Source organism: Denticeps clupeoides, chromosome 9 (assembly GCF_900700375.1).
Source record: "Denticeps clupeoides chromosome 9, fDenClu1.1, whole genome shotgun sequence".
Classification (NCBI taxonomy): domain Eukaryota; kingdom Metazoa; phylum Chordata; class Actinopteri; order Clupeiformes; family Denticipitidae; genus Denticeps; species Denticeps clupeoides.
The window spans coordinates 3,248,644-3,262,886 of NC_041715.1; the positions used below are offsets into that span (position 1 = coordinate 3,248,644).

A 14,243-nucleotide genomic window follows, 5' to 3' on the forward strand; every position below is an offset into this window, starting at 1 on the left:
CGCAAAATAAATCAGGAAGATGCTGGATGGATCCTTTATTTAACAGATGCCCTTATCCAGAGCACCTTACAGTTAGTAGGTACAGGGACAGTCCCCCTGGAGGGTTAAGTGTCTTGCTCAAGGACACATACAAAGTAGTGGGGTTTGAACCTGGGACTTTATGGTCTTCAGGTTTATAGGCGAGCATGTTACATACTAGGCAACTACCAATTAGCTAAATGCTATAAATGAACATTTTTCATCCTTTATTGAAAGAATGTTTAATTTTTTATGTTTTTATGTTTGTGTGTCTGGTTCCCAGGTTCAGGTTCCTGTGTGGTTGTGAGACGTTGGCAAGCTGGACTCCTGTGGCTCTCAGCATAGAACGTCTCCAGTAGAAGCAGCACAGCCCTGCTCCATCACAGAAGAACAGTATGTGAGCGAGGCCACGGAACCGCAGCCCGGGCCGGAACTCGGCTACAGGGACGCTGAGACCATCACTGGTGTGTGTGTGTGTTTGTGTGTGTGTGTGCACGCCTTCTTACAAACTTCACTCAAACTGTAGACCCTCCAGAACTTCAGGTTCAGCATCTCACAAGTCCACCCATCACATTTTTGTAAATATTTCATTATATCTTTACACTGAAGATATGAGACTTTGGTACGATGTAAAGCAGTCAGTGTCCAACTTTAATACATTTCTGTATATTTACTGTCCCCTCAAAATTCATACGCACACAGACATTAATGTCTAAAGCACTGACATCAAAAGTAAGTACACCCCTGAGTAAATTATTTTATTATTTGGGGCAGTGGTGGCCTAGCGGTTAAGGCAGCGGCCCGTAATCAGAAGATTGCCGGTTCGAATCCCGATCCGCCAAGGTGCCACTGAGGTGCCCCACACACTGCTCTCCGGGCGCCTGTCATGGCTGCCCACTGCTCACCAAGGGTGATGGGATTAATAAAGTATAAAAAAAAATACTATCACCACTGGAATCCTCCTCCATGTCTCCATGACGACGTGACGGAGCCAGTGGATGTTAGAGGCCGTGCGCCCCTCCACCTTCCATTTTAGGACGACCCATAGATGCCCAGTATGGTTGATGTCTGGAGACATGCTTGTTCAGTCCAGCACCTTCACCCCCAGTTTCTTAAGCAAGATGGTGGTTGTCATGGTTGTCACTGAGACATGTTTGGGGATGTTATCAAGACAGCGGACAGTCTTGCTCAGGGACACAATGGTAGTAAGTGGGGTTTGAACCTTGGACTTTGTGGTCGTCTGTTGTGTGTCTTACACTTCACACCATCTGAATCAAATAAGTTGATTTTGGTCTCATATTTTTTTCTGAGGCGTGTACTCACTTTTGTTTCCAGTGGTTTTGACATTAATATCTGTGTGTTTAGTTATTCTGAGGGGACAATAATTTGCAGTATTCAGTGTAAAGACATATTCAAATATTTACAAAAATCGGAGGGGTTCTTTCTTTCGTGAGATACTGTAAATTAACGTGATGTTACAAGGTGCTACAAGGTCCTGTTCCTTAGCTCCTTTCTCCATAAATTCTGATAGTATTGTAAATGTGTGTGTAACAGTGTGTATATGTGAGTTAGATGTGTGTAACAGTGTTAGACATGTGTATAAGTCTGTGTTTGTTAGTTGTGTGTAATGGTGTGAATTTGTGTGTATGCATGTGTTAGGTGCGTGTAATGGTGTGTATTAGAAGTGTGTATTTGTGTGTATGTGTATGTTAGACATGTGTAACGGTGTGTAGGGGTGGTAGTAGCCTAGTGGGTTAGACACTCGCCTGTGAACCAGAAGACCCAGGTTCAAACCTCACTTACTACCATTGTGTCCCTGAGCAAGTCACTTAACCCTGAGTGTCTCCAGATGGGGACTGTCCCTGTATGTTTGTTTTTGATGTGTGTAACAGTGTGTATATGTGTGTATGTGTGTAATAGACATGTGTAACGGTGTGTATTTGTGTGTATGTTAAGACTTGTGTAATGGTGTGTAACTGTGTGTATGCGTGTGTAATGTGTGTATGTGTATGTAACGGTGTGTATGCGTGTATAACGTGTGTATTTGTGTGTTAAGACATGTGTAACGGTGTGTATGTGTGTAATGGGGTGTAATAGTGTGTATGCGTGTGTAAGGTGTGTACGTGTGTAAGGCATGTGTATCGTGTGTATTAGACATGTGAATGGTGTGTATGTGTGTGTAACGGTGTGTATTTGTGTGTATGTGTATGTTAAGACATGTGTAATGGTGTGTATGCGTGGGTAACGTGTTTATTTGTGTGTATATGTGTGTTAGGTGTGTGTAACAGTGTGTATGCGTGGGTAACATGTTTATTTGTGTGTATATGTGTGTTGGGCGTGTGTAACGGTGTGTATGTGTGTAATGGGGTGTAATAGTGTGTATGCGTGTGTAAGGTGTGTACGTGTGTAAGGCGTGTGTATCGTGTGTATTAGACATGTGAATGGTGTGTATGTGTGTGTAACGGTGTGTATGCGTGGGTAACGTGTTTATTTGTGTGTATATGTGTGTTGGGCGTGTGTAACGGCGTGTATGTGTGCGTTAGATGTGTGTAACAGCACGGATCTGGATGAAGTGGAGATCATCAGCCTGCTGGAGGACCAGCTGCCGCTCTACCAGCTGCGCGCCGACACCGTGTACGGATACGACCATGACGACTGGATCCACACGCCCCTCGTCACCCACGACGCACACCTGGACCTGACCGCCGAGCAGATCGAGGAGACGCTCAGCTACTTCTGTGAGTCGCGCCCTGATGGAAACTCGCTTCCTGGTGGAATACAGCCTATTCTTAGTATTCTCGGAGATCACGTCCCGGTTCTACTTCCTTCATGTCTCAGATTTTATTCATAGCGCTGAAGCTGCGTTGTAGTCCAGGGGTTTGACTCCTTCTCACACGTCTGTGAAGACCTGAAGGCTCAGTCGTGTGCTGCTGTCCATGTATTTCTGTTTGGATGATTTCTGATTAGTGCTGTTTTTCTCATGGTGAGCAACCTTCATAAATATCAACGGTTCTCCAATGCACAGCTCCCCAGGTCCAGGATCTGCTGGTTTTTGTGCTCTTGTGCTATAGGTGAGTCAGGGGTGGAGCCACTCATGAACAGAATTATATTATGTAGTATTGCATCAATAAATGGTGTGCTTGGTGCAGATGTGGGGATGTTGGTGGTGGGGGATCTCCAGAATTCTGAAGCGCTAAAGCTCTCCGTTCTTCTCCGGATTAATTCAAGATCCATGAAAACTGTCCGAGTGCTTATTAGGAAGAGGTGAATGAAGATGAACATGTTCTCCCAGATGAACACGTAGTGTGGTGATGCAGGACGCTGTATGCCACAGTAAACTTTTGACTGTTTCTGTAAGTGACATTGAGCGACTAGTTGTAATTTATGGACGTGTACAGTTTTATTCCATCTTTCCGTGGTGTTCTGCGTCATCAAGGTTTAAATAGACATGGTGTGAGATTGACTATTGACCCCATCAATACATGTGGTTGTGTTAAATGTGTGTGTGTGTGTGTGTGTGTGTGCACATGTGTGTGTGTAATGTAATGTATTGATGAGGCCAACAGTAATTCCACTCCATTTATGGTGACATAAAATGACACAGGGATGGATTAAAATTGTCTGTGTGTGTGTGGTGGAGCAATTAGTGGCTGTGCAATTGCACTCTTCTCACGCAGGAGGAGGAGCTTGTCGAACAGGAAGTGTGTGCATGTGACAGCAGAGCTCAGCGCCTGATTGGTTCCCTTCCACGTGGCCCCGCCCTGCCTCCCTGTCTGACCCCCCTTCTCTTCTTCTCTCTCTCGTCTACAGTAGAGTTTCAGTCTTTCTGTTTGTGCGAGTGTCTCGTGTGGTCCCGCTGTATCTGTTTCCGTGGTAACAGGCTGAGGATGCGGCGCGTGTTTGGCACAGGTTACTTTGAGTTGGACTGGATCAGTGAAGAGGGTTCTCACGGTAAACTGATGGTGTGTGTGTGTGTGTGTGTGTGTGTGTGTGTGTGTGCATTTGAGGTTCCTCAGGCTAGAGGTGTGTATATACTCCACATGTGTATGTGTGTGTGTGTGTATTTGAGGTGCCTCAGGTTAGAGGTGTGTATACAGCAGGTCTGTGTGTATGTGTGTATTGGTGTGTATTTGAGGTTCCTCAGGTTAGTTTACGACTATGGTTAGAGGTGTGTATACTCCACGTGTACTCCATGCTGGGTGAGAGTAGTTTTAGATGTTTGGGAAGTTGACTAGTGCAGGAATATGTCTCGGTCTGTCTGTATGTCTGTGTGTGTGTGTGTGTGTGTGCGCGCATGTGTGATGTAACTATTGTGATCACTGCATGTCTGATTCTGAGTAATAATAACGGAAGTGGTTGCCGTGGGCTATGCTGCTATGGGAACAGTTGTCGGGGCAGTCGGGCATGAAGAGTTTCCATTGGACTGGTGCTGCTGCTGCTGATGCTGAGTGCCGGTCGTCATGGTGACGATGCCCCTCCACTGACTAAAGATAGAGAGATTCAATGTGTGGGTGTGTTGTATCTGTGACACATCCTGACCATCTCTAACCCTCCTTTTTTACCCATAGTGCTTTGTGCTGACAGAGTCGGCCAGATGACCAAGACCTACAATGACATTGACGCTGTCACACGCCTACTGGAGGAGGTGAGACACACACACACTTCCCGGTCCTGGTCTGAAGCTGAGAAACGTTGACGGGAACACTTAAATCATTACCTTCACTAAAGACCAGCCTACCAACTGACCTTAACTACCTACTTACCTAACTGCACTATTTACCTACCAAACTTACCAATCATAACTACCTACCTTAAGTACCTAAATACTGACATTAATTAACTACTTTCCTAACTCAACTATGTACCTACCAAACTTACCAACCATAACTACCTACCGTAAGTACCTAAATACCGGCCTTAACTACATACCAACCTACCTTACCTACCAAAATACTGACCTTAACTACCTACTTATCTTACCTACATTCTTATTGACCTTAATTACCTACTTAACTACCTTAAGTACCTCCCTGTTAACCTTACCTACCTACTAACCTACCTTAGCTACCTAAATGTTGACCTTAACTACATACATACTGACCTTAACTACCTACCTAACTACCATACCTACTTATTCCACCTCAGACTACCTACAATATCCCATAAATCCCTCACAGTCACAGTGTGTGTGTTCTGTCCTGCAGAAAGAGCGGGACCTGGAGTTGGCTGCACGGATCGGACAGTCGCTGCTGAAGAAGAACCGGGTTCTGACCGAACAGAACCAATACCTGGAGGAGCAGGCGGACCTCATCAGAGAGGAGGTGCTTCGATACTGTACATGTTACTCAGCGTTTCAGAGTCGTGCCGTGCTGTGTGTGTGTGCGTTGAGAATGAAGCCCCGCCCACTCTCCCTCCGCCCAGGTGGCGCAGCTCCATCATGAGTTGAACCTGAAAGATGAGTTACTGCAGTTCTACACCAACGTGGCTGATGAGAGTGAGGATGAAGGCGGGTCGCCGGCGTAAGCTGCTGCTCTTCACCTTGTTCATTCGTTCACTGCAAAATAAATAAAAATAACCTTCTAGAATCTGTGCTGGTGTTGCCCTCCTCCAGTTGTTCTTGCAGACTTTTTAAAAACTAGACTACTTGTCTGCATAAACAAATTGAAATAATTATAACGAGATATTTTTACTGATTTAAGGATGTCTAGCATGATAGACTTCATTAAAGACCATGTGATGGTGACCCTGTGCTTTGCCTCCTTTAGTGGGCGTGGCATGGCAGGGCTGTCTGCCCCCAGTGGCTCTGCCCTTGACATGATGCAGAGGAAACTCCAAGACCTGGAAGAGGAAAATCTCTCACTCAAAACAGAGGTTACACACAAAATACATGTAATAACGTATGAAACAGATTGTATAATTGTATCAGTGATTGTATGTGTGTATGTGTGTGTGTGTGTGTGTGTAGGCATCTCACTTGAGGTCAGAGACTGAAAGTTATGAGGAGAAAGAGCAGCAGCTGGTTCATGACTGTGTGAAGGAACTGAGTAAGTTAAAAGGATCGAGCAGAACAAATGCAGGGTTTCAAAAAGGTTCACGCAACAGTGCAGAAACAATGTGTGTGTGTGTGTGTGTGTGTGTGTGTGTGTAGGACAGTCCAGTCTCCAGATTTCATGCATCGCTGAAGAACTGGCAAAGAAGACCGAGGACGCCTCCCGGCAGCAGGAAGAAATCACATACCTGCTGTCACAGATAGTGGACCTGCAGAAGAAAACCAAGACAGTGAGACACACAACATAACACTATATTTGTGTGCGTGTGTGTGTGTGTGTGTGCACGTTTCCACCTGTTGGGACTCTGAAACATCTGCATGACGTGTGTTAACAGTACGCCGTGGAGAATGAAGAGCTGTCACAACACCTGGCAGCAGCGAAAGATGCTCAGAGACAGCTGACTGCTGAGGTAGGACACACACACACACACACACACACAAAGCTTTTAACAGTTCTGAGTATTCATGTGTTTTGTTATTAACAACACTTTCTTCCTTCCCCCTTCTACACACACACACACACACACAGCTGCAGGAGCTGGAGCAGAAGTATGTGGAGTGTATTGAGATGCTGCATGAGGCCCAGGAGGAGCTGAAGAACCTGAGGAACCGGAGTGTGTGTTCAGGAACCCAGCGGCGATACCACCCGCTGGGCCTGTTCCCTATGGTACACACACACACACACACACACACAGACAGAAGAGGAGGCATCTCATTTGTAGAAGGTCACAGATCTTCTAGCAATTATACAGATTGTACGGACAGGCCACTCTGAGAGCGTCCGGCCCACTTTTATTTCTTAATTTTCTAGCCTGTTGATCTGGCAACAAGTGTGTGTGCGTGTGACGGTGTGTGTGTGTGTGTGTATGTCTTTAAAAGGATTCTCTGGCTGCTGAGATTGAAGGCACCATGCGGAAGGAAATGAGCCTCAGTGATCCCGACTGCGAGGAGCAGAAGTACGTTGCACACACACATACACACACTCACAAACACGCTCGCATACACAAACGTACACTTATACACTCACGGACTCCGCCCCTTTCTCTCCGCAGGTTCCATCAGAAGCGAGTGTTTGAGACGGTGAAGAACATTAATCAGACAGTGCGACAGCGCTCGCTGGCCCCGCCCGCCACTAACATCCCAGGATCCAATCAGACGCTGTCATCTCCCAGCTCCACCCTCTCCGGTGGCCTGACCACCGCCCAGTCCTGCCTCCGTGACTCCGACATGACTGGGGTTTCCCTGGACAACCGTGCACAGAGCATCCTGCAGGAGGCGGAGTCTGCACAGGCCAGGTGGGTGGGGCTTCCGAAAGTAAACTCACAATTTGGTCACATGCTTCAAAAAAAGGCACATTGAGTGTCATTATGAAACACTGCAGCACAGCACACGGTGACACGGTGAAGCGTGTCCTCTGCATTTAACCATCACCCCTGGTGAGCAGTCGGCAGCCATGACAGGCGCCCGGGGTGCAGCGTGTGTGGACGGCACCTTGGCGGTTCAAAATTTGAACCCACAACCCTTCCTTAGTTTAAGCCCCGCCCAGCTGCTGAAGGTCTGATGGTTTTTGTCTTTCTTCAGTGGAGCCGCTGCTGAGAAGCGTTCCAGCTCTGAGGAGCTGAAGCTGGCCCTGCGCCGCCTGTCGCTCCGCCGCCAGAACTGCCTGAGCGAGCGCCGCTTCTTCGAGGAGGAGCACGAGCGGCGGCGGGACCGGGATGGCCCCCACTACGCTGACGGCCTCGTGCACAGCGACAGCATCATGTCCCTTGGTTGTCACCAGATGTGGGCCGGTCGCCCGTACCTGCCAGACAAGCTGCAGATCGTCAAGCCGCTGGAAGGTGATCCCCGCCGCAGCCACACCCCTAAAGCTCCCAACCCCCGCCCCTCCCCGCAGCTGTGACCTCCGACCCCAGCAGAGACCCTCCAGGAGATGTCACCGCACACACCAGCGCCCCCCCTCTCTCATGTTCTTCAACTCACTCTGGTCCGTGATGCATCACCGAAAACACACAAACTTCACAGGCTCACAACCACGGGCCTGGCTCGCGTTACCATAGAAACGGGCAAACACACACTCACACACACTCCACAAGCTCACAACCATGTGCCTGGCACACACACACTTCACAAGCTCACAACCATGGGCCTGGCTTGCGTTACCATAGGAATGGGCCTGACACACACACACACTTCACAAGCTCACAACCACGGGCCTGGTTTGCATTAGCATAGAAACGGGCAAACACACACACACACTTCACAAGCTCACAACCACGGGCCTGGCTCGCGTTACCATAGAAACGGGCAAACACACACTCACACACACTCCACAACCTCACAACCATGTGCCTGGCACACACACACTTCACAGGATCACAACCACGGGCCTGGCTCGCATTACCATAGAAACGGGCCTGACACACACACACTTCACAAGCTCACAACCGTGGGCCTGGCTTGCGTTACCATAGGAATGGGCCTGACACACATACACTTCACAAGCTCACAACCACGGGCCTGGTTCGCATTACCATAGAAACGGGCAAACACACACACACTTCACAAGCTCACAACCACGGGCCTGGCTCGCGTTACAATAGAACACGAACACACACACTTCACAGGCTCACAACCACCGGCCTGGCTCGCGTTACCACAGAAACGGGCACACTCACTTCACATGCTCACAACCAAGGGCCTTGCTCGCGTTACCATAGAAATGGGCCTGACACACACACACTTCACAAGCTCACAACCATGGGCCTGGCTTGCGTTACCATAGAAACGGGCAAACACACACACACACACACACACACACTTCACAAGCTCACGACCACGGGCCTGGTACACACACACACACTTCACAAGCTCACAACCACGGGCCTGGCTCGCGTTACCATAGAAACGGGCAAACACACACACACACACACACACACACTTCACAAGCTCACAACCACGGGCCTGGCTCGCGTTACCATAGAAACGGGCAAACACACACTCACACACACTTCACAAGCTCATGACCACGGGCCTGGCTTGCGTTACCACAGAAACGGGCAAACACACACACACACACTTCACAAGCTCACAACCACGGGCCTGGCTTGCGTTACCATAGAACACGAACACACACACTTCACAAACTCACAACCACGGGCCTGGTCTGCGTTACCATAGAAATGGGCCTGACACACACACACACAAACACACTTCACAGGCTCACAACCACTGGCCTGGCTTGCGTTACCGTAGAAACGGGCACACTTACACACAAACACACACACACACTACACGGGCTCACAATCATGGGCCTGGTACACACACACACACACTTAACATGCTCACAATCACAGGCCTAACTCGCGTTACCATAGAAACGGGCACACGTACACACACTTAACAAGCTCACAATCGTGTTACCATAGAAACGGGTACATGGACAAACACACACATGCACACACTTTTTGCAGGCTTTCAACCTGGCTCAGATTAACATAGACACACACACAAACATGCGTAAAAACACTTGCACTCACACATCCACACTCAAAAATGCAAATACATCCACACACATTTATTGACTCTGTTGTAGAGGTGGGTTCTAATTTGTTTTTTTTTTGCCATGTAACACATGACAAGGTCTTTAGTGGCTTCTGTAGATGTGACTGTCAGGGGGTTCAGGTTGAACCAACTTTTTATTTCTCTGCGGCCCCCTGCTGTTGTTTTTTTTATTTCATCTCATCTCTTTTCTTCATTTATTCTGTATTTTCATTAATTTCATTCATTTTGTCACTGTGATCTTTTCATGTTTCATTTACATCCAATAAAATTTTTTTTTTCAACATTTCATCTTTTTTGTCTCGTTTATTCTTCATCCTGTCATCACAAGTTTGGTTCTGGTGTTCTAGTGTCCTAAACTAGATGATGGTCTGACCTGCATCCTCACTGCTGCTGAGGGAACTCAAAATGGACCCTCAGAACCACACACATGAAGTACATTATATTTCACATGAAGACTCACACATCAAAATCAGCATCATAAACAGGTTATAACCTATACCTTAAACTAACTGGCTATAATTATGAAATATAACTTACAGTTTATCCGACCTGGGATTAAAAAATCTTGTATAGATCTGGAGAAGATTTCGGGTTCTGTAACGGTTCTTCACTGAGTTTAAAGTACCGTCTGTCTCTCAGGTTCCGCGACTCTGCAGCACTGGCAGCAGCTGGCACAGCCCAACCTCGGTGGGATCCTGGACGCGCGCCCGGGCGTGGTCACAAAGGGGTTCCGCCCCCTGCACCTGGACCTGGAGGAGGTCTGTCACTACAGCGAGTTCGAGGAGGACGACCCTGGGGAGCAGTACTTCCAGAACCTTCCAACGTCGGCCACGCCCAATCCTGCTCATAGCCACGCCCTCTCCATGGCATCATCTTCTCCCTGCCTCGCCACAAGCCACGCCCCCACATCAGAGTTCTCAGGTAAGAGGAAGCGGGAAGCAGATATAACTTTTGTTAAAAAGTTTTGTTTTTCTGTGACACTATTGTGTGTGTGTGTGTTTAGTGTATTACCCCGGTAAGTGCATGGCACACACAAGCTCCACCTACACCTTCACAACCTGCCGCATCCTCCACCCGTCTGACGAGCTGACCAGAGTCACACCCAGGTGAGTGGATTACGAACACACACACACACACACACACACTTCCACCACACTGCTAATGTACACTTCCTGTTTCTGTTCTGCTCGTCCCCATCAGTCTGAATCCTGGCCCCACCTCTTCCTGTGTGACGTCGAGCAGTCGGCGGTCGACGCCCGCTGCCACGCCCTGCACCCCTCGGCGGATGAGTCTGTCCCAGTCCCAGTCGTTCACCAACCTGCGCGACTCCACCAAGACCTTCAGCACGTCCCTGGGGCTGGTGCGCCTCCTGCAGGAGCGGGGGATCTCCGCGGCCGTCTACCAGCCGCCCAGCTGGGCCCAAGGCGGCGCTGGGGGCCTCCTGTTCAGCACCACCGTGACCCCCCGGCTCCCGCCAGACCCCCAGCGCCCTGCCACCCCGCCCAACTCTCCTACGCGCCACACGCCGAGCCCCAGGACCTCCGGCAGCAGCCAGGAGCAGGACGAGCAGGCGGACTTCACCTTCAGGAGTCCGGCGTACGAGAACTTCCTGGCGTCACGACCGGCACGCTCCATCCTGAAGGAGGTGGCGGCGGCGGGCGGGGCTCCGGCGCGGGACTGCGAGAGCCAGACGGATGTCAGCGCCTACAGCCTCAACCTGGTGGACAAGCTAAAGCGCCTGGGGTTGGCCGGTCCCACCAGGGGACCCGTCGCCGGGGCCAGTCCCATCCTGGGACCTCTGGGGGGCCTGAGGAGGCCGGGGTCCCCCTTCTCCCTGAACGAGGGCATGAGGAGGAACCGCAGCTACCCGGCTATGGTGGGGGCCAGTATGGCCATGAAGGGCCCTGGTCCTCAGGGAGAGGAGCTGCTGCTGGGCCCTAAACTGCCTAAACAGACCAGCCTGAAGTAACACACACACACACACACACTCACACACTCACGCATGCATACACATTCCCAAAGTGAACAGCTTATATTTACACACACTCACACACACACACACACACAAAACGTCAGTGTTGGGTTCCCCACTCTGTGGAGGACCCACCTGGCCACGGCCCCTCAACTGCTATGATCACCAGAGGGTGTGTTGCGTCGCTGGTCATGTGACGTTTATGAAGATGGTGACAATGTTCAGTAGAACACGCCTCCCTGATTATCCATCCACACCTAACCCTAGAGAGAGAGGGACAGGGAGAGAGAGAGTGTGTGTGTGTGTGTGTGTGTGTGTGTGTATCCGGTGCATTATTTTGTATGTAGACCCGTCCTCTGATGAAGAGTCTCTAGTTAGACATGCTGGTGTGTAGATGCTAGTGGTGGCGACCTGTGTGTGAGAGAGAGTGTATATTTGGATGTGTGAGTGTCTGTATGAAAGAGAGAGAGTGTGTGTGTGCGTGTGTGTGTGTGTGTTAGAGAGATTAATCCTCCACAGTCAAGCACCTCAGAAGTGAAACAATGTGGGATTTTGGAAATTCTGCATTTCTCTGGTCTGGATCATGTTGTTTTCAACCATGTCTGAAAACAAATATTAATTCTAAATATGTATTTATTTGGCTTGAAAAGAGGACGCCCCATTATAGAAAAGATTCGGTCTGTCTTGCATTTTGACGGAGAGTCTTTATCAGTATTTGTACGTTTGTCGAAGATTTCATCTCTCCAGACCGCGTAACTGCAGCCTTTCAGTTCTCTAAACCTCCCGGGGTTCGGTGCAGAGCCGGTTGTGACAATATTGTCACTTTCATTCGGTTATGAGCATTTATTCTGCGGTGTAGAATAATATTATTCTGGCTGTTAAATTCACGTTGGTTCAAGAATGGTGGGATGTGGCCGTGGGTCCAGTATGGCCCACGGGGAGTGCTGTTTGTGTGTGTGTGTGTGTGTGTGTGTGTGTGTTTAGTTGGTAGATAGTAGTTCAGAGAGGCGTCTCTGTAATAAAACAGAGAAAACTGCAGCTTTATATTAAAAAATAACACATGATGCACTTTTAAAATTCCTCTTCATTGTCAGTGTTCCTCATCACATGAGAGAAGGAAATGTGAGAATATGTGTTCCTGTTCTCACTGAGGTCCTCTGTATTTCTGTCCAATCCACGCCTGTCTGTCGCTGGTTCATGTGGACTCAGGTAAACGCGGTACAGATCATGGTACGTGATGCAATAAGACATTTTTAATAAAAAGTGGGTACAGGCTGGTGTGTTTCTGACAGCTGTCCACCAGATGGCGCTCTAATCACAGCGCCGTTACGCGTTCTAACCCCTGGAGGTTCTCCATCTCTCCATCACGGAATGCAAATGACCCGAAAGGAGCTGATGTTGACTGGTGAACGTCCAGAAGAACCTGGGCTCTGGTGTTTCTGAACATTATGAGCAAAGCTGTGGGATTTTGGAATAAAAACGGTCCTGAGGGTGGTTCTCTAGAACCAGGATTCAGAAAATTGATCACATCATTTCTTAATAAATATTGATTATTAAAATATTACCTGCAGACTCTGTTTGATGGTCCACCATCTTGTCCATATCACCTGCTGACCCACAGAAACTGACCATCACAGCCACACACAGGGTGGGTCTCCGACTGATTGAAGAGCCTCCTGCAGATGTCATGTGTGCATCTCTGGACGTCATCCTCTCCGCCTGCGGAATTTCTTCATCTGAAACTCATTAAAATGTCGGTGATTCACCGGCTCTCGTCCCGCCTGCCCGTCTGTGAAGGACGTTGACCCTGCATCTGCTGCGGCGCGTGATGATCCCACATCATCTGGCCTCGGCGCTGGGACAGTGGGGTTCTGCTGAAAATTCAAATAAAATTGGGCTGAGGGCTGATATAAGCAGGCATTCCGAACATAATTCAGGAAAAAAACAGACATATTTCCAAGAATGTTAATCTGCTCCAGAATCAATGCGTTCATGTCACGATGGCAGGAAAACATGATACACGGACATCTACGCACAGGACAGAGACCTGACGAGGACTAGACAGAATGAGGAAAGATTTATACACTTAACACCGGGTGCACACAATCAGGGACACCGAGTCAACACTAAACTCCGGACCGGAACGTGGAACAGAGTTAACAATGACAGTATTTCCCTGCTGGGATTATTCAGTATATAACTGAGATGGTTGTGGAGCACAGAGCTCCTTTTTCAGGAGAATGGTAGTAGCCTAGTGGGTAACACACTCGCCTATGAACCAGGAGACCCAGGTTCAAGTCCCGCTTACTACCATTGTGTCCCTGAGCAAGACACTTAACCCTAAGTTGCTCCAGGGGGACTGTCCCTGTAACTACTGATTGTAAGTCGCTCTGGATAAGGGCGTCTGATAAATGCTGTAAATGTAAATGTAATGTAAATGAATGGAGGGTTTCTCATTTCTCTTCACTAGTGTTGCTCTATATTTTTGACAAAATATATTTATCGATGATTCTTTATGACGTGACGGAAACGAGACGAGACGGGATGTAATTGCTCAGCATGTAATGATAAATATAAAGAAAAATATCAGAGTAAAATATCAGTTTTCGTTGACTAAAACTAGCGTAAAATAGTAATGTATAA

General features: G+C 48.5%; 1 protein-coding gene across 2 annotated transcripts; it reads left to right on the forward strand.

Moving 5' to 3' along the window:
• The first annotated feature begins 342 nt into the window (after nucleotides 1–342).
• On the forward strand, nucleotides 343–13,164 carry trak1b (trafficking protein, kinesin binding 1b). 2 transcript variants are annotated; one of them, XM_028991753.1, is made up of 16 exons: nucleotides 343–482; nucleotides 2,562–2,756; nucleotides 4,587–4,663; nucleotides 5,223–5,339; nucleotides 5,440–5,537; nucleotides 5,784–5,889; nucleotides 5,984–6,062; nucleotides 6,167–6,297; nucleotides 6,403–6,477; nucleotides 6,597–6,734; nucleotides 6,947–7,023; nucleotides 7,120–7,362; nucleotides 7,649–7,905; nucleotides 10,268–10,549; nucleotides 10,632–10,734; nucleotides 10,829–13,164. In XM_028991753.1, the coding sequence occupies exons 3-16, from the start codon at nucleotides 4,613–4,615 to the stop codon at nucleotides 11,595–11,597; spliced, it is 2,526 nt and encodes an 841-aa protein (XP_028847586.1). In that variant the 5' UTR covers nucleotides 343–482; nucleotides 2,562–2,756; nucleotides 4,587–4,612; the 3' UTR covers nucleotides 11,598–13,164. The 2 variants fall into 2 exon arrangements, with proteins under 2 accessions (XP_028847586.1, XP_028847588.1); XM_028991755.1 differs by lacking the exons at nucleotides 343–482; nucleotides 2,562–2,756 and adding an exon at nucleotides 3,698–3,969.
• Nucleotides 13,165–14,243: the final 1,079 nt, after the last annotated feature.